At 45.2% G+C, this 20848-nt stretch overlaps 3 protein-coding genes across 3 annotated transcripts; 2 read left to right on the plus strand and 1 right to left on the minus strand.

Moving 5' to 3' along the window:
- The first annotated feature begins 524 nt into the window (after positions 1 to 524).
- Positions 525 to 12945, plus strand: BCR41DRAFT_133340 (hypothetical protein). The gene is made up of 7 exons (XM_022019499.1): positions 525 to 727; positions 838 to 1044; positions 1159 to 1228; positions 1348 to 4898; positions 4981 to 7069; positions 7206 to 7426; positions 7525 to 12945. The coding sequence occupies exons 2-7, from the start codon at positions 908 to 910 to the stop codon at positions 12845 to 12847; spliced, it is 11391 nt and encodes a 3796-aa protein (XP_021879144.1). The 5' UTR covers positions 525 to 727; positions 838 to 907; the 3' UTR covers positions 12848 to 12945.
- A 67-nt stretch (positions 12946 to 13012) lies between these two features.
- Positions 13013 to 19344, minus strand: BCR41DRAFT_358187 (hypothetical protein; the record flags this gene model as incomplete). Its single annotated transcript, XM_022025000.1, has 2 exons — positions 15277 to 19344; positions 13013 to 15171 (listed from the first exon to the last, which is right to left on the minus strand). Coding segments are annotated over exons 1-2 (6016 nt in total), but the record flags the coding sequence as incomplete, so codon positions are not given.
- Positions 19345 to 19547: 203 nt separating this feature from the next.
- Positions 19548 to 20007, plus strand: BCR41DRAFT_372652 (hypothetical protein; the record flags this gene model as incomplete). Its single annotated transcript, XM_022026706.1, has 2 exons — positions 19548 to 19737; positions 19841 to 20007. The coding sequence occupies 2 exons, from the start codon at positions 19548 to 19550 to the stop codon at positions 20005 to 20007; spliced, it is 357 nt and encodes a 118-aa protein (XP_021879146.1).
- Between the last annotated feature and the right edge of the window lie 841 nt (positions 20008 to 20848).

A 20848-nucleotide genomic window follows, 5' to 3' on the forward strand; every position in this document is an offset into this window, starting at 1 on the left:
TTGTCATTTTCGCATCGGTCAACGCCATGGCAAGGTTGAGAAAGTTGTTGTTTTTCCCCTCATGCTGATGGCCTCGACAAAGGGAAAAAAATTATAATTGACTTATATTCTCACTTCATTTTATTCTTTTCTCTTATTTTATTTTATTATATATATATTTTTCTCTTTTTTTGTTGTGGTTCGTCTTACACATTCTAGTTACTACGACCAAGAGGGCTCGTCCGACGACGCCGCAAGCATCATGGGACTGACTTCTCCCTCACCAAGCATTGACCATGATTCACTCCTACAGCAACAACAACAAGAACACCAACAGGAGAGCAATATCGATCAACAGAGGATACCAGCCAAACACACTCCACATACTCTAATATCGTCCCCGTCTTCCCCCATATCTGACTCGCTAGTTTCATCTTCTTCCTCATCCTCTACTTCATCTATAGCTAAATCACCGAGGGAAAAGGACGTTAGCAACAATGCTCTTGAAGCAACACGCACAGATTCATTAAAATCAAATTCTTGCACTTCAGAGAGCCCAAACGCCTCACAACGATACCAAACAGAGTCTCCGACATACAAAGGGTCAGTTAAGGATGAGCAGGGGCCAATAGAGGATGCAAAGAGTATAGCAATTGCTATCGACAGTCAGGATATGATGACTCGTTCGGATCTCGAAGAATCCTTACTGAGGAACCTGTTCGCCCCTGTCACATCCTTAAAGTCAGAGGTGAGAGAGAGTAAAAAAGAGTGCCTGGAAAAAATAACAAAGCATTATGAAGTCTTATTATAGACATTTATGAGTATATCTATACACATGTGTCTATGCTAGAGTATTAGTATACTTCATGCCTCAACAGACAAACACCTTCCTTGGACTGAGTTAGGTCATCCAAACTTATTGAAAACGATGCGATTCGCGCCTCAGACTCGTGTCTTCTGCATCAATAAGAAGTACCGTTCTGTCTTTTTGGTTGATGTCAGCTCATCTGTCCTTACTGTTGATTCTGAAGGTTCAAAAGTTGTTATGAGCCAGGTCATGGAAACGTTAGTAGTTATTATTAATGATGCTGTCGCATTTTCCCCACCGCCTTTCCCATCTTTTTGCATGACCATTGAAAATGTTTTATCTAACGTTTTTTTATCCTTTCCCCCACTTAGGCTCTCAAAGTGCCTCTCGGGGCTTGCAGAACGTTTTTCGTGTCCAGGGCTGGAGCAGGACTTTGTTCAGGTACAAATACTCAACCTTGGATTACTGTTTTGAATTTGACCTCTGCATGTCTTGTACACTGTATAGAGTGCTCAACTCATATTTTACATTTTGTTTTTACTTTTGTGAACTTTCTTTAGTCCGAGATTCATATCACAGTCATAGCAGAGTGTTCACAATTCGCAAGTAATTTACATACTGGAGAAATGTTAGCCAACTTCCCAACAATGAAAGTTCTATTACAGGATGTCATCTTGACTGAGAATAATCGCAAGAGTGTCCTAAAAGCGTTGCGAATACAACTTGAAAAATTTCAATCAAAGTTGGCCAAATTCAGAGGTGAATTGCGGCGGACACGCGAAATAGTTGGATATTCGTTGGCAGTAGAAGATAATGTTGGTGATATCAATACAGAACTTGATCTGGAGGATGATATCAGCCAAAGAAAATCATGGGGTGTAGGGCTATCGGGAGCCAACTTGTCCTATACGTTAACAGCTGGCCTGTTTGCGCTGGGGATGATGCCGAGCGCTGCTTCTCCATCGTTGGTTGTCATAACGGACGGCGTCGTCAAATCAAACTTGCTACACGGGAGTACAATCCTGAGACGTCTCATGGAGCTAGATGTTTCTTGTTCTATAATTCAGCTTGGTAAGAACAATGAATCAATGGCAACTTGCAACTGGGGCTTCATACAGGACACAGAAGCTCTTCGATTTGTTGCTGAAGCCACACTGGGGAAATTTATGTATTCTCAAGACTGCATTTCCGTTGGTTGTTTGAATAACTCCAATGGTTTGAGCGAAGGTCGGGTTGCTCCCAATATGTATCATCGGTCATTCCTGATCCGAGAACTTTGTCTTATGAAACCACGGCCAGGACTCGATGAGGATGACAAAGAGGATTCCCCGGGATACTCCTTAACCAACTTTCCATGGGACCCCAGAAGTCTACCAGAACCAGCCAAGATGATGCAGACATCTTGTAAGGATTACCATCTTAATATACCCGTAGAAATGCTTGTCACCACCCGAATTAGACAGGGATTTCGGATTAAGGGTGTCTTTATAGCACTAGACAAAGATCGATCGTCTACAGAGCGATACATGATTACTATGACGTTAGCATGGCTCCCAAACGTCACCATTCAGTACCGACTCAAAGGTTCAATCTCGAGCGAAATTGCCAGTACCAACTTCTTCGACCGATTCGAAGCACCCAAAGTTGAAATTGATGTTATTGCCTATCAGGCTTTTGCTATTCATTTCCTTAATTCACAGCATGCACCTGTCAATGCTAATCACTCAGTATATGCCAAAGTTTATCGTTTTTATCGATATATTGTGGGACTGAGCGACTCGGATGTAACGCTGCGAGGATTAAATAACTCTCATGCAAAATCACTGGAGAGGCCAGGGAAGCCTATTTCTGGAATAGCTAATGACGAGCGTCAGGAGTTGCTTGCGTACATCTCACGGCTCTCAGACCAATGGTCAGGGTTTGCTAAAGACGCTGACTATCAGTATAGTCGAGGCTGGTACAATGAATTTGAATTCGACCTCCTCATGGTTGTTCCGCCACCCTCTTTCCTACCAACAGTCATGGATACCAAAAATACGCTCGTAAAATACAGTGAAGGATTGGAGGCGACAATTCAGACTATCAAGGACAATCTCAAGAATACCTGGGCATCATTTGTAGTGGGGGATGTGTACATTAAAACTTGGCAGGCTCCAGAGACGAGCTCATCCACGACTACTAACTCATCCACGACTACCGGCTCATCCACGACTACCAGCTCACAGTTCTGTGAATTGCGTTTATTCAGTGAACCCAGTGTTGCAGTACTCCACGTTCAACTTCGATTCTTTGGCATGCCACTAGCACAGAGGAGATCGATAGCTAAAGCACTCCAGGAAACGATCTATCGCTTCCAGCCAGGACAGTCAGAGCGGAACAGTAGTTTAATAACGGGAGACGAAATTTCTCAGGCGAGTATACTCCGTTGTCAACGGCCCATCTATCGTCTTTTGATGCGACATTTAATCTGTGAGGTTCCTTTAGCACCTGAACATGAGACAGCGTTGATGAAATTTCGGACTCATGTTTCGGAACCCATCGGAGAGGAATCGGTTTTGCGATCATATATGGTCCACAAACATTGGGTATGGAAAGATCAAGTGCGTGACCCAGCTTATCTTGCAGAGAATAACTACATGGCCAGTCAAGACCTGGCATTCCAATACTTATGTGCTCAGCGCATAGGGGAAGGCTACCTACTAGCTTCTGCTCTCCCCAACCGTGTTTTATTCTACAAAGAAGTTGACCTTCCTGAACAGCAGCATTCGCTTCTCCGAGGTTCAACCTCGATTCAATACCTTATTTCAAGAAGTCCTGCTTCAGGAGAGCTTGTCACTGAACTCTGGATGGAGCCACCCTTGGATATGTGCCGACAAAACATATTTTCTAAAATTAAGGCTCAAATTATTGCTGTGGATCGCTTCGTACAATCTCGTCTGGCAACTTATGAGGCAATTCATACCATCGGTCGCCTCCGCCTTCGGCCAGAGGTGAACGCGCAGTCGGAACGAGAGTTCGTATACCCATATCTGTTTGATCCAGCAACCCTTTTGCGACAGCAGCGACTCGTTACAGTCGCATTTGAAGCCCCTCGGCAGGGTTTACCAAGGGACGACCATTTTGGTTCAGAAACAGAGCCACAGAGAAAATGCATTCATACACTAGGGCTTGGAGCTAGTAATGGAGAAGGCCTTTCTGGCACACTAGCAGCGACTCCAAGCAGTAGCAGGGAGTTCTTTATGGTTAGGAATGCGAATGCCAGCACCACTAGCCTAACTCAATCTCTTCTGGAAGCGGAAGCTGGAGCCTCAAATGAAAACGAACTTGTAGCCGAATATAAGGATCAAATAAGGGAACTTTGCTGTAGAGATCGCGATCTTGCAATGCTACATCTGTTTATGGAAAAGTCGCTTTCACATCTGGCAGATGGCGAGATTATACCGGGAGGTGAAGATGATGGATGTACACAACTCTTTATGGACATCAAGCTGTCAATCAAGCAGAGCGCAGAAGTCCGTCAGGCATTGATGGATTTTCACTGCGCCAACTCTTTTCAGGATATTCGCTGTTTCGTTAAGAGCATCAACTCAAAGTTTTTCCGACTCATCATCATACCGAAGCTTGGAGCAGTTATATCTCATTTGACAAAGTTGCGTTCACTACCACCAAGAGAACAGGATGGGCGTAGTGAACAAATGCGACGGGATTTCTTGAGCTGTCTCATGTTTGAGTGCCTTCGCAGCAAGCCACTAGTGGATCTGTCCGAGTATAATGCAAATGCACTTGAGCAGAGCATGGCTTTATTTGAGCTTCATCCTGTCACGCTTGGTCCCTTGACGACACAGCAGCCGTTGCTTCCTCAACCAGTGGTTTATGAAGACCAAGGAAAAGCTCGAGTACAAGGATCAACGATTCAATTGATTCATTCAATTAGTCAGGCTTATTCACATAGTTTTATTAAGGCTATCTATGCATCGCTTGTTGAAGGACATTCAATTGATAGCTCCGACTTGGCGAACGCCATCCAGTTTTGTTCTAGAACGACAGTTGATATTAACATTACTGGGTTCCTAAACACGCTTGAGGAAGGAAGACGGACAGGGACTTTGAGGTAAATTTTATTGGCAATGTTTTTCTGTATATAAGTAATACATCCAAGACACCTAATCAACTTCTGGTCATCATACTTATAGGGAGGACGTCAATGAGTTGTCTGCACGGTTCATGAATGTCCTGAAGCGTTCTTTCGATCTTGCACCCGTGCAAGGCTCAGGTCAGATTTACTTTTATCGACCTGCTCTGAAGAAACTTAGCACCGTCAAGCAGGTAAAGCCCAAGAACAGAAAGCGATCTCCAAGTGTCTCACGATCCGGATCAATTGATGCAGATTTGGAGGATGCACTCGCAGAAGTGATAGAGAGTGCAGAGCGGCCACTGTTTCTTCACTTAGAATGCTCGTTCCAGAAACCTTTGACCCCGGTACCCGATCTAGAAAAGGCGAACCTAAAGTCATCAGTCACTTTCCCAGTGACAGAAGTTCCTGTATCTTACATGTATAAAGATAATGGATCTCAAGAATACAATTATGCACCTACAAGCATCGGATTGGAATCACGTCCTGTTGATTCTGGAGATGGAACTATCGCTATTCTACATCTAGTGATCTCCACACTTCCCATGCCTGAGGACTATGCAGGCCCCACGTTGAAGACAATTGACTCGGAGTCAAAAATTAATGTTGACAACAGTCAACTAACTGGCCTTCGAAGCCTGCAGCATCTCTTCCCAACACTAGAATCAACGCAGATCGAAGTGATTGCAGAAACTGAGGCAAGGTTAGAGTGGCTGGTCAAGGAGGAGGTCATGCATGGTTTAATGAACATGACGCCCATTACCACCGATATCTTGAGCCTAGTAGAGACACAGCTCAAGACCAAGAGTAATTTTGTCGACTTCCCCACGGCGATGACACTGCCTCTGACATTCGTAAAACGCAGGCGTGGTCACGACATATTCATGCAGGAACTCAGCAGGACTAATATGTATCCATACGAATTGCATCAGCTCGGACAGTACTTTTATTTGACAGAAAGTAGTGATGCACAGGTCAGAGAAGATGTGTCGGAAGACGGTATGAATGACTCGGGACTTCAGGTTGATAATGAGACGTCACAGGACGATGACCTGCCATCCTTGTCCAACGGCCTTCAGGACGATTTGTCTCTGCAACCATCCAACGACCTCTGCCATGGGTTGGGTATTGTGATTTTACCGGACCCAAGGCCAACAAAGAAACCCTCTACCAGTCAACAAAATAGCAGTGACCATACACTTCTCAGGAAAAGGCATACTTTTTGGCTGATTCTAGTCCCAAAAGACAGTTTTGTACAAATGTACTTTTTCTCAAGGTCTCTGTCGGAGGAATTTTGCAATGCCATCCAGGATCATGTCCGGAAGGCCATTAATGATCTTTGCATTAAAGTCAATCAACTGACCTTACTACAGTCGCTGAATAAGACTCGGAACTGCAGTAAATACCTGGTACCCTGCGATGAAACAGACCCTAACGCTGACACAGAATCTGATCCAGATTCAGATGAGATTTCAGAAGAGGACAAGGCTTTGGTAACTGGTGGGCCAAAACAAACGGATGATAATGAAACTCACAGGAAGTTCCAGCCCGGCGAGTTTGCATGTCCATTGGTGTACCGTGTAGCATGGCCGTTACATTGGCGTGTTAAAGCAGGTCAGGCGGTCAATAGTGTATTCCACCTAGGACTATTCCCGTTCGCTGTCCAAAACCGCAAAAACTACTTCGTCGTCGAGAGTCAAGATGATCATGATGAAAGCAAAAAGATTGTAGTACTATTGAAACTCAGCGAAGTAGACGTTCAACCTGATCAAGACTCCTCAATTGCGCCACAGGCATCAGAAGAGCAACGAGGAGTAGCATCACATTTCACAGCTAACAAGGCAGGAGACGACTCTTCTGCGGGTCAAAATGCTCCAATTCCAATCCAAAGCTTAGATGAGTCTGTATCACATATAAACAGTCCACGCCCATCCCTCACTGCATCACCTGGATCCAGAACAATTGTCCCGCCGCTGATTAGGACAGAGACAAGAGAGCTAGTGATTGAGGTTTTCGGCGTGGAGCCTCCTGGCAAGCAAATAACTGTTGATCTGTTCAATCTACTGGAGAACAGATTTTATAACTCTGTTGTCCTCAATGTAGTATCAACGTTTCTGTCTCGTAATTCAACTTTGAAGTTCACACAAGCAGTAAGTTTTTTTTTTTTTTTTTTTTTTTTTTTTTTAGTACTGATATCTACTGAATTGCCTATTCACTACCTGTAAAAAAAGTTTGGAGCTGTTAACAATCTTCGATTCGACCAATGGCGTAATTCATTGACATTAGGATGTGGATTTTATTCTACCCATAGACAGGCTAGAGTCCACACGCCGGGTACTAGAGATTCCTAATTTTATCAAGGTCCCATATGCGTTCTTGATGTACCTTAAGCAGAATCTATGTCTGTATCTCAGTCCACTGACAGGTCCTGACAAGATTAACGTTCTGGCACGATATTACCATGCGCAATATGGACGGTTCCCTACTACAGAACGATCCCATGATAGGCAGGTTTTTTTATGTTTATTTTTATTTCCCTGGGGTATATTCCAACTATCTCCCTTACCTCGGATTACTGACTTCTTTGATTTTCTGTTTATTATAGGACTAGTCAATCACATCAGTTGCAAATTGGAGACTTTTCGTTTTTTTATAATGCCGTTCAAAGTCGAACCCCTACTCCTATTGAGGCATGCGTAGGAGTTGGTTTAGCTGGAGTATGTCTTACGGTATTGGGTCAAGATATGAGACCGGTTTTCGAGGTTGGGTACCAAGAGGGCGATCATGACAGAGAGGATATTGAAAAATACTTTACCCTATCCCCAAATACGAGTGGTCTAAAACCATCCAAGTACAGTTTGCTAATTGAAGTATGGCCCCAAGGGTCTGTCAATCCAAATGCGCTTCTCGACTCCATCTTCCAAAGCTTCCGCCAAAGTCTTTGTGATGATATCATTGAGACATCCATTGATCAAGGACTTTGTCCTAGTGCGCGTGATAGGAGGAATGATATCGATCAACTCGATGGCGAACCGTTGATTGGCGAACGTATCCAAAGGAACTTTATTGACCCATCATTTATGATCCTTCAACATGCTTATCAATGGAAGAATCCAGCGGTCCAGTCACTTATGCTGCAATACTCAATGCCGCCATGGATTATGGATTCGTTCCTTTTGGAACTAGATGAAATCATGACGGATGTTAGCGTCCATTTTTCGCCGTTACTCATCCGCTCTATGGCTGATTCGAATCGCTACAAGGAATACAGAGCTTCTAGCGGGACTCGGAAATCATTCGGCGACATGACCAACGTTCGCTTTATTCTCATAGGAGGAATCCAAGATTTAAGCGATGGTTACAGCTCAAACTACTATGGCCGCCGAACGAGCATGGGAAGTGAGCGTTCGCATTCCCGTCGTAGCTCGCTTGCCGAGGGAGCTAGTCTTCACCATTCTCACAAGACATCCACTCATTCTTCACAGCAGCATCCCAAGCGTCAACTCGAGGATATCAAGATGTACCCGAATGCTGTCACCACTAGTGCTCAAGATGAGACCATGCTGACTCGCAATTGCTTTGTGATGATTACGGCGAATGGCTTTGGTCTGCAGGCGTACACTTACAACTGGAGCAAAACATACCATGAATTTATGTTCTCTGGTATTGAGAAGATTGTTAGGTGGCACAAGGATCGTATGAGATTGCTAGATAACATTCTGTTACAGAAAATGGGACTCTTCCACCATGTACCATCCATGCTCTCTCCACCACCAGCACCCATTGCGTTACCACCAATCACACAAATGACTCCTGCAGTCGTACCGAGCATGATTCACAATCTTCCTCGAACAGCCGTTGCTAGCTCGCCTCACCTTGGATCCAATTTGCGTACCGGGCTTACAGAGCCAGTCATCGGCACACCCAACGTCTCCAAGACAATAACGGCGACAACGACAACATCCCCGAAACCTCAGTCAACTTCAGCTGTGATCTCGGATGTAGCCAGTCTAGCTAGTCTAGTGGAGGACCAGTTCCCTAATCGATCGCGCATACCTCATGTGGGTACTAGTATTTATGGAAACGATGACAGTCGCGCCGAGCAATTTAAAGTGTCCTCAAGTGCATTACCGCTTATATCGAGATCTAACGCACCGGCTGGTACTACATCTACTCAGTCTCGGAACCAAAGCCAGTCTACACTATCAACCGAACAAAGTCACTCTGTAAATGCGGTTTTCAATGCAGGGTTGGATGTAGATCAAATATTACGGGACTATTGCCTTGAGCCACTGGAGGCACCCCGTGATGAGGATCAGATTCAGGATGAGGTCCAACGACATGGCAAACTCTTCTTGGACACGTTCACATATCATATTAAGAATGCTGAGGATCAGCAGAACGCATACAATGTTTACCAGAAATGGTCAAAGCGTTATAGAGACCGTAAGGGTTCGCCCAATGCGCTACATGAGAACATGACCATATCAGATCTTGCCATCATGTTGCGCTCATCTAGACTGCTCCACTTCTGTAGAACCCCACTGCTATTCACGGAGTTTTCCTCTTCGCTTTTCCAGCTCGCTAAAGATTCCTCCGGAGTGGCTGCAGTATCCGGCCAATGTTTAGGTGGAGTGAATTGCAAAGCGGTCGGGGGAGAAAATGCCTCTGTATCAGATCCTGTTGTTCAATGGTATAGTGCATTGGCTGAGACATTCATGCGCGAGTATAGTCAATACCTCGCGACAGTTGGTATGCAACTCTTGATGTACGGTGAATCGAAATTTGACAAGGCAGTAGAGCCTTTGCATTCTGGAGGGCCATCATTCATGTCACAGTTTACAGTGTCCCAAACACTCTCGGTGCAGAGTCCTGCAGCCTTTTTGTTCAAATCATTGCAAGGAGGATCGATTATGTGCGAGGTTCGACTCCAGGGTATGTTTGTTTGTGTAACTCTGTATACACTGAATCGACGCTACGGAAGACTCAAGCTGGCTGCACCAGGATTCGCGACTGCTGAAGCCAATAAGCAAAGCCTCAGGGCATTCACAGAGCAATGCGCGCGATTTAAGGATCGCATTCATGTCAACAGTTTTGTATATGACTTCCATTTACGATATATTCATAGAATTTTGATGGAGTCGTCTAAGTTGAGTATACCCAGCTCATCAATTACAGGAATGGGATTTGCATCAGCTCCCTCGATGTCACTGCCGTTCTCTTTTGACTTGCTGGATGTTCTACATCAGTTCATGCAGTACCATTCGCGTCCAGCAGCCTATTCCAGGAACAGAATTTATCGTGGAGTATATAGAATGAACGTGGCGCCAGGTGAGACAGAATTACCAGGCCATTTGTTTGAATATGTGATCAAAAACCCTCAGCGCTATGGATTTCAGGCTATTCATCATCAGAATCGACCCAGAGCATGCTTTGTTTCAGGACGTGACCTACTAACTGGTTATTCGGGTGGCAGTCGCCGTAATGTCGATGATAATCTCGGATCTGGTCAGCAGGGTTTTGGTAGCGAGAATGTTGGCCAAAATCAAGGGCTTAAGGGCTTTGGTGTTGGAGCCAATAGAGGGGGGTTGTCTTCGAATCCGGAGAAAAAGACCTTTGGTCCCCACACACGACACACCAGTCATGACAGCAACTTGAACACGAAGCGGATATCGCGTAGGATGACCGCAAGCCGATCCAGCCATACCATCAAGGAATCTCCAATCCTGGAAGAAGCTGGTGTGGAGTATGTATTGGTCATCTCAGATGGGGAGAGAGATAGTCTGGGGCTTACAGTTCATTACTACCTATTGATTCTGAGAGAAGAAGAGGTAGTCAAAAAGCTGGAAGAGCGCCATGGGCCACTGGTTAATGCCAAGGATCGCCTCCTTGCTGCTAACCATAGTCTCTTAGTTTTACGAGAGAGCAGTGGAAGTCCAGGATCTATTAATCAAGGAGGGATTGGCAGTCTAGCAGTAGGTCGATCTAATGTTATTGGAAACCAACTTCAACCAGCGCAACCTATAGGAGATGAAGATGGTTTGGTATCAGAGCCCAAGCTATTGAGTGTGAATCAGAATGCAAATCTGCCTTTGCAAGAGAAAAACAGTAGTGAAGAGCGCCTTATGGATGCAACAGAGTTACAAGAACGGATTACGGAACGAGCAGTCCTTGGAGATGTTGTTCGTGCAGCAGAGGTACGATTGGAACTAATGCTGAAGCAAGCAGCTCAGTTCTTTGACCGCGACTCACTCTGGGAGATGTTGCTGCAAGGCAAGATTGGCAATTCAGGCACGACCACAACCATACAGGGAATTAATCCCTTTTTGGTTGGACCTCATCCTGTTAATACACCTGGCACGATGCTTTCCACAGATGCTGTGGATTATCTTTCCCATAACACTAGTAACAACCAAAACCACCATGGTGTAGGGCAGGACAATGCACTTAATAGCAATGCAGAGCTAGGCTTTGCAGACTTTCTGGCTCTCGGACAGAGATTCCATAGCACCCCATTGGAAGAGATGGAGCCTGATTTTCGTGAGATCATCGAAGCGCCGGGTATTGACTGGGGCGAAGTCTTGTCCTTTTTGGCCCGGTTCTATTCTCGATGGGCTAGAGAATTTATGGAGCATGATGAAACACATATATCAGGGGTAGCCCATCCGACCCCTGAAGGCACTGGAGGTACAACAAGGTTGTTCGGGCGACGAGGATCAGCTGAGCAAAGCATCAGGCCGTCTAGAGGGCGCCGACACCTTGTGATTTTCAACCCGCATAATCGAGATTTACTGGTGCACTTTGTAGTCAATATCAACACTTCGACTGCAGAAGAAAGAACGTGGGCCAAAACGGGAATCAAAATGATGGGCTCATTTGGTAGATCCCTAACATCCAAGCAGCAATTTGCTCGCTATGGGAGCAAGGTGCAAAGTCCAGCGGGCCTAAATTCGAGATCTTCACGCCGAAGAAACTCTGGCGCCTCGTCATCATCAAAATTAAAGCCTCTTTTGCAGCCACATTCACAGCTCCAGGCACTACTGCTACCGCCTTCACACCCATCAGCGGCGCCAGCCCCCAAACAAAACCAGGCATTTTTAACCCGACCATCACTATCAGATACATCAGCCCGTGTGTCATCCATGAGCTCGATTGCCCGCGTAGCTAGCTTGGCTATGTCTAAGGTCGCCAGTCGATTACAGAAATCGTCCTCTGGAAGCCGTGAAACCAACTCTTCATCTGACCCTAATGCAGACGCTACTACCAGTAGAGCAAGCTCGCGTGCGGGAAGCATTATTCTTGAAGACGATACACAATCGGTGACGACGGCAACGGATAATAATGTAATGGATACGACGCATTTACGATTATCTCCTCACAGAACCGGACTATCTAAAGAAGAAAGGCCATCATCAGGCTTGCTCAATCCGGAACGTCCTGTAATCCGTCGAACACGAAAGATCAGTGGTACTAGTCAGAGTAGTCAGGGCAGTCAGCACATAGGACTAGGTATAGAAAAGTCAACGCGACAGAGGCAGTCCACCACAGGATCGGAACGATTTAGTGAGCACATTACAGGAGGCGAAAAAGCAGGTCTAATTGTCGATTCTGAGCGTGGACCAGAAGATCCGGATCATAGCAACAGCAATGCTGGAGAAAGCGAGAGCCTTCATCATGATAAGCATGTGGATGTCAGTGTAAACGAAGGAAAGGAAGAAGAGGATTTTGATGTTGATGATACCGAAGAAGAATATGAGGATGAGGACGATGAGGGTACATATGAAGACGAATTTGATGAAGCAGGTGCTAACGTCCAAGTATTCTCTGTCAGTCGTGAGCCCAAGAGTGGATACAATTCAATTGAATCTGAGCATGTGGGCGACATCATTCGTACACTGTCGTTTTGGATCTGGAAAATGCAAAAATGAGAGAAAAAAGGCTTTCCTAACAGCAATTTATTTTATCTATACATATAACTTTAATACATGCTTTCTATCTTTTACGTTATACACTATCCATTCTCTCACACACAAACAAACAAAAAATGCTACATTTAATTATTAGAATTAAGATAATAGATGATGTAAATGTTTTTAACATCAAATCATAATAATTTGCTGTTATTTATACTATGACTCCGCGCATGAATTCAACCAGACGCTCTGCATAACGGCCTGGTTCTTCAACAGAGACCTCAGCATGTTGAGCGATTGGGTAAGAAACATGAAGCCTCTGCTGTTGCTGTTGGTGCTGCTGCTGATGATTATTATGATGAGGACCACCTTCGGAAGGTGGAGATGCCGATAATGATTGAGATGAAGAAATAGTATCAGATTCTCGAATTTCAAATGACAATCTCGAATCTCTACTTCGTCCACTGAGATGGCTATGATGACTCGGTTGGCTTGAATGACTGTTTTGACTATATTGACTTAGTCGAGCACTGATCGATTTCGAAAACGGAACAGAAGTGCTTAGGCTACTCAGACGTGACCGAGCAGTAGGAGCACTTGTAGCTGTAGTTGTGGCCTGTGAATACGTGTTGGATGAAGAGGATGATGGGGTATGAGATGAAGAAGGCGTAGTAGCAGCAGTAGTAGTAGAAGTAGTAGTAGTAGCGGTGATAGCATGTCCTCCTTCTGAAGGTGGAGAGAGGGTACTCTCTTCTTGGCTGATTCTTGAAGAGGAGAATCCAGATGATGACGATAGTGAGGGTGATGACTCTAGATGTGATGTTCTATTGATGCTATTCGCTGTTGCTGTTGCTGTTGAAGGAAGATGACCTGGAGAAGTAGAGGAAGAAGACAAGGAAAGTCGTTCTGGGTCTTCTAACAAAACTGAGAGAGTTGAATGATTTGCAGAAGCAGGCAGATGCGAGTGTGAGTGCGAATGTGTATGTGAGTGCTCTAGAGCTGAGGGCAATGAAGGTTCGGATGCTGTTGCCTGTGGTAAAAGCTGATACAAGGATGAAAAATTTGAAGAAGACGAAGGTGTCCGATCATGTGTCAACGAATTCGGCAACGGTAATGATGAACCCGGAACTGGCAATGAACCTGGAGTTGGGATGGGCAATGGGCCTGGCAAAGAGGGTGCTGTGGCAGTAGTAGGGGTTGGGACAGGAGTTGCACCTAGTAATCGCACATTAGCGCCCTTGATATTGCGTTCAAGCCATTTGACTAGGTTGTATTTTTGAAGGATGTCGATCAGTCCAAAGTAGTAGACGGCTTCAAATCCGTCCGGCGCCTCTGCACTTGGTACGCCCTGTGACCAAATGGGCATTTGATAGGCTTGCTGGTACTGTTGCTGTTGCTGTTGTTGTTGTTGTTGTTGTTGTTGATTCAGATTCCATGAGATATTGTAAATGGACTGGCCATTTTGTGATGGACCTGAAGCCGCCGCTATGGGAACATCAGCCTGCTTTTGTGATGACTCTTGTTGTTGTTGACTCAACAAGGCCTTGGCCTTAGTCTTGGTCGCATTCGTGGAAGTATTCGCCATTTCTAAAAGCTCAGGTCCCTGCAAGCTACTGCCATGATGGGCTTCCCCGGCCTTGACAGCTGCAGCCATACGAGGCTTGTAACGAACAGTCTGAAAGGAGTCAGGGTCAAAATGGTCTGCCTCTTCTTCTCCACCTTGCACCTTCTCACGTTTATTGATGTTCTTGTGCTTCTTTTTCTTCTTTTTCTCACTCTTTGTCTCTTGTCGACTTGAGCCTACAGATCGCAATTCAACCTCCGACGACTGCTGTTGTTGTTGCTGTTGTTGCTGTAACTGTAGCTGTTGTCGTCTGGCATGTCCTGAGCTTACTCGACGATGATGTCCATTGTTGTCCTCATTAGCGGCATTGCCCATCCTCACCATGCTCTCGCCAAAGAAATAAATCTCACATAATGCCTCCTGTGCTTTATCACCTAAATCTTTCAAAAACATTCGTTGCTCTACAGTCATGCTCTGCGATAGATTTATGAATCGCCAAAGTCGATCCATTGTCAAAGAAGAGTTGTCTCGTTGATGGCCTGAGCCTACTGGTTCGGACTCTGTTGTTATTGTTGTCGTCGGGGCCATGCCATCGATATCATCACCATCACTCTCACTGTCACTACCGAGGTCACTGTCATCTGCGTCAGATCCACCTGAAGATACAGATGCCCGTCTACTATAGTCAGCGGATGATTCGTAGGGATGCTTTTCCTCCTTATCATTATTTTCTGAGATTGGAATTTTTGGAATAATGCGAATGCCAACGAGTATACTGCACAAAAACCAATTAGAAAAGATAGAGATAATTGGATTAGTGATCTGATTATAAAAAATAAAAAAACGTGCATATAGAAGTTTTTGTATGACATATATTTACCTGTAATCCATAAAGCCATGCTTACGAAGCAATGCAGTGTCATCTTCCAGTTGTGTAAGCATCTCAACTCGCCTCTGTGGCCCCAAATGGATGAGACGCGTCTCGCCAGTGTATACTCTGTTCTGAAAATCCATCTCCTTCAAGGTAAGATGACTGATATCATCTACTACAACCTGCGACGATGTAACAGGCGCTGATGTGGAGAGTGGTGGCGCTGACTCCTCCATGCTTGGTCTCATAAAGGGTAGTTCATATTGCATAGATGATACAGATGCGCGATTTTCTACTGAACTAAGTTCGCTCCTTCGAGAACGTCTTCTGATCAGATCCACAATCGGCCCTCCGCTACTAAAGGAATCCACCTCTGTCGAACTTCTTCCAATCTCTGGTCGCATGGTGTCCTGCATATTAACACTTAATGTTGATCCATTTGCAGATGTTAGTGCTGCTAGTGCTGATGTTGTTGTTGTTACTGGTGGCCGGTTTATAGGTAAGGTTCTCCGTCCTACATTCGATCCCTTGAAATCATAGCGCTCATGCACGACCTCAGGCGTGTCAAACACATTCGCTATTACAACCACAACCACTTTCGAGGGAAGTCCGTCGTCTTTCCCAGCAGAGAGCAGTGTCCCATTAAGATGTAAACGCTGTGCTGCTGAAGCATCGTTCTTAGTGGACCATGGTCTTGCTCCACCTGATGATCCATGATGATCTCTATCACCACCGGCGCCACTACTCATGCCTCCGGTAATACCTTCAATCCCTGTAGTTGACCCATTGCTTCCTCCCCCTGCTGGCGCCAGAATCTTGCCTCCTGCTAATCTTTCAAACGTATACATGCCCAAATATCTTGGCAAGAGTGTATTAGGGAATTTTTGAATATGGGCCAAATAGTCACTCAGAAACCCTTTTAAATTCTCAGGCTCTGCACCTCGGAGAGTCTTGAGTAGGAACCTGCCATGGTTATGAGAGGCAAAGAAGACGGCGTCGGATTTCCCGGGTGTCTTCATCACTGTCATGGGCTGTGATAAAGCCTCATCCATATCCGCAAGGGTATAGTTGAATTGTTCGCGGATGGTTTGAAAGACCATGGGGGCATGGTCTGTGAACTTGACACGACCATAGCTAGGGATATTCCATTCATGGACTTGTTCAGCTGTGAAAAAGTACCGGTCCAATGGAACACCGCCGCTCCCCAGCGGTGGAGGTATAGCACTAGCACCACCAAAGGCTGTCAAGGGCCGAGGAATAGAAGCACTGAGAGGTTGGAAGAACATTGGCGAAGGCATACTTGTTACTCCAGGAAGGAGTAGAGGCGTAATCTTGAGCGGCGCAACTTTTTTCTTTGGTTCGCGAGCAAGACCAGAAGTAGGGATATGAGCAAGGGCTGGAGGGGAATCTATTGTTGCAGCAGTCGATGTACGCTCCTCAGGAGCACTATTAATAGCTACCGACCCTGTAGTTGAGGTTGTTGTTGTTGCTGCTGCTGCTGCTGCTGCTGCTGCTGCTGCTGTGATGGCTGCCAGGTGTTGAGACGCGCTGCCGAGGTCTGCTCCAGCAACAGTTGATGCGGAAGCCATTCGAGAATGTACAATAGGGCGTCGCTGATGTTGCTCCTGTGCCAATGTAGAGGCTGCACTTGGTGACCTTGAAAGTGAAGGTGAGGCTGGCCCCACCATACTTTGTGATAGAGTTGGTAAACTTGATTGTAACAACGAAGCCAGAGATGTCAAGGCAGGGGGAGAAGACGATAGAGTCGAACGCTCAAAGAAGCTGGTTCTTCTCACATGGATTGCTTCGCTCCCTTTAGTTCCATTGCTACTGACAATACCCACTGCAGACGAGCCTGCAACAGAGCGATCCACAAGATTTCGGCCTGAATCCCGTGATGCATCTGTTGTATTAAAGAAGTAACCGAAGCTAATGGCGGATTTGCGTCGTTCCTCTTTAGTGGTTGGAAGAGGTAATGCCGACTTGGACGCTGAAGTTATTAAGGTAGTTGGGCGAATATTATTAGCACCATGTTTGCCAAGCTGATGGGGAGAAGTGGGCTCAAGGGTATCAGCTTGGTCCTGCTCCACTTGGCTCGATGATTGCCTCAGCTTAGAAGGGCTAAGGCCGTCACGATGCAGCGATGGAGACAACATCCCATGTGCTTGTTGGATAGGTCGATATGTTGATAGGAACTGATCGATGTCTCGGTCCTCTCTGATCGGATGCTCTTGACTCTGGTGACGTAGTCGCGCTGGTCGTCGGTATTGAGCATCTGAAGACGAACGTGAGCGCCCAAGCGTATTCTTTGAAGTTGAAGTTTTAACATCTGCATCCTCTGATAATTTGGATGCCTGTGGTGCGTTCTTCATGGTTGTTCTATCCAAAGCACTAGGAGTTGGAATAGGGCTCTGCGCTGATTCTCGGCCAATTGTTTCTGATTCTGGGCGTAAATATTGATTAGAATACACGAATTGATTAACTCTAGACTCTGCTGTTGTCACCTCTGCTGGAGCTGGGCTTTTTGTCGACGATTTACGGGCGAGGCCGGGTAAGCTATGCCGGTGAGTGGAGCTCGAGCGAAGGTGAGATATGGAGAAGGTTAGAGAGGTGGGTGAAATGGGTGAGATGGGTGAGGTGGGCGATGCTGGCCTTGGAGAATTTGCAGCCGTTTCTGGAGGTGTCTCGAACACGACAGAGGTCCTTAGGCTAGATGTATTGATTCTAGGCCCCAGTTGAGGTGACATTTGATCTTCGCTTAGCAAACTCAGCGCACTACTACTGAAAGAAGGCATTGCAGGATTAGAAGATGCGGAGGAGGATGTTGATACAGGTCGAGATGTTGAAGACAAGTGTGTTTCTGACAATGTTCGCGCTGGTGAATTTGCGACACTTCCAGCAGTCATGTAGACTGTATTTCGGGATGGATTAGCATTGTTATGACCGCCTTGCTGCTTAAAGTCACCCTGGACGACCCGTCGGACTCTAGTCCATAGTTGTGAGGAGCGGGACTGAGGCTGAAGTTGCTGATGATTATGTGGCATTTGTTCCTCATTATTTCGTGACTCTACAATATCTGTCCCTTGAGCATCATTATTAGGAGACCCAAAGCTACGCAGACTAATGTCCATTCCTTTTGATGGCGGCTCAGGTGTAATGAGAGCCTTGATAATGCTCTGATCATCTGACATCCTGGATTGGTGGAAACCCTGGTGAGAAAGAGAATCAGCTGAAAGCTGTCTCTCTTTGGGTTTTAAAATAGGGGACGTTGTTCTCTCTATTGACTTCGACCCTACTGAGTCTACTGTCGATGGCGATGATGGCGTTGATGGTGGTGGCAATGACGGTGAGCTGAAGCCTCTTACCACAATAGGGCCTGGTGAAGTAGGGGGAGGCGATGAGTTGCTCTTGTTGTTGATGTTTGTTGCAGTAGTTTGTGAGGCATCTCTTTGCAATGAAGTAGAACGAGACAGACTTTTGTCGGCAGAGGGCTCGATTGGTAGTGGGGGCTCCAGAGCTGTAGTGAGTGTCTTCGTAACATTATTTATTGCGGGTATTGATAATCCCGTTGCAGTTGCTGATGTTGTTTTTGAAAGAGCATCTGTTGGATAAGAGTTGATTTGCGCCTGTGCTTGTGCTTGTGCTTGCCTGACTACTTCTGTATTTACAATTGGTGTCTTAAGAGGCAGCATGATTGGTGCCATGAGAGAATCTAGTGTGCCCATTCCATGGCTTGCGGCCTTCAGATCCATAGTCTCAGGTCCGACACTAGTGAAATGAAGGACGGATTTGATGGCGTGCCTGAGGTGACGCGATAATACAGGCTCCATGGACTCCATGATTAGCGCTTGTGCCCACTGACGTTTTATGTGGTGATCCCTCCACCGCGATTCTGCATCCATGGGTATAGGGTCGGGGTTCAGGCTGGATGCTGCTACTGTGCCTAGTGAAAGATTTGGATTATCAACATTGGTAGAAATAGTGATATTTTTGGATTTGGATTTGGATTTGGACAAGCTTCCAAAGTTTGTGCCTGCTGTTGATGAAGGTGTTTTTATCCGTAAGCTTCCTCTGATACTCCTAGGCTTCCTACGCCTCTCTGCAATAGATAATGGTTTCTTTAACTGAGTTGAGAGATTGACATTGGCGGCTGAAAGTGGGTCTGAATCAACAGCATTGAGACCATGAGTCGTTGTAGGGCTGGATACCGAAATAGCAGGACATTTTCGGATAGCTCTGGAAGAACGCTTTTTCAGCAATTGCTTTGGGTTGAATTGATCATGCTGCTCTCCTTGCTGCTGCTGCTGCTGTTGCTGTTGCTGTTGCTGTTGCTGCGGCTCAGTTGGCGCTGCATCATTGTCATCTATTCTTGTCTTATTGTCAACTATGGTCTCCCCTTGCTTGTTCTGCGCAGAGGTTTTGATGACGCTATTATTTTTGTCGTTGTTGTGGAGCAACAAGTTTTCAATGGTATTTAGTGACACAACAAGGTAGGACAAACATTTGGCACTTTTTTTTTTTTTTTTTTTTTTTTTTTTTTTTTTTTTTTCGTTATCTTACTTTTCTGAGGAAGAAGATGGAGGGGACACGAGTGTTGGAGTTGAAGTTGAGGTAGAAAAGGAGGTGGCAAAGAATAACCCGGTGGCTAGGCCGAGCAGAAACCAGAAAAAGGTCCACATCAAACCAAAGACACACTTCCTTGTCTATATGCTGTATGTATTCTTTATGGCACGTCGGTAATGTTGTTACTGTCGAGGTAGTTGTAGTGAGTTTTTGAAGGGAAGAAATAGAAAATGTATATCGAAGGACAAAGTTCGCGTTCCTTAGTAATGAGATAACTTGAACAGCCAATAAGAAATAAAAATAAAAAAAAAAAAAAAAAAAAGAATAGATTAATTAAGTAATTAAAATGGAGTATGTGTAGGTTAAAGGTGAAAAAAAAAAAAAAAAAAAAAAAGTATAAAGAGGAAGCTGATGAACTGAAGAATGGAATGAGATGAAATGAACAAAGAATTGAACCTGATCATTCTTGAGTGATTTCTGTTTAGTTCCCTCGCCTGTGCACGCCAGCAATAAAAAAAAGGGGCTGTATTGCGGAGGTATAACAATGATACTTGATCATCTGAGTTGCATGCAATTCAAAGAGAAGAAAAAAGGGGTGAAATGATGCTGCTCTCGATTTGCCTTTGAGAACCAGGGCATGCAAATGTCCTTACTGCATCATCGTATATACTTCTTTCTTCCTTCTACTCTCTTTAATGTATTAATGTCAAGGCCATAGTCACTTACAGAAGCATCTCCATTCCTCTCTATCTAAGCATTGCCTCCTATTACTTTCCTATCCTGCTTTAGTACCAACCCTATAACCCTCCATCCAAGGACAAGTATAATGTCTGTCCCGTCAAAGTAAACTTCCAACAGAACAAAGCACGACAACCCTCTTTTTTGAATTCAGGTACAAATGACGTATTTTCAAATTCATTAAGGTTATTAATCGCACGTGGCCTTACAGGAATTCACTTTCTCCCTTGATGACGGATAACTTGCTTCTCTCTGGTGTCAAATAGCCAAATAATCGACA

Source organism: Lobosporangium transversale (genome assembly GCF_002105155.1).
Source record: "Lobosporangium transversale strain NRRL 3116 chromosome Unknown BCR41scaffold_32, whole genome shotgun sequence".
Lineage (NCBI taxonomy): Eukaryota > Fungi > Mortierellomycota > Mortierellomycetes > Mortierellales > Mortierellaceae > Lobosporangium > Lobosporangium transversale.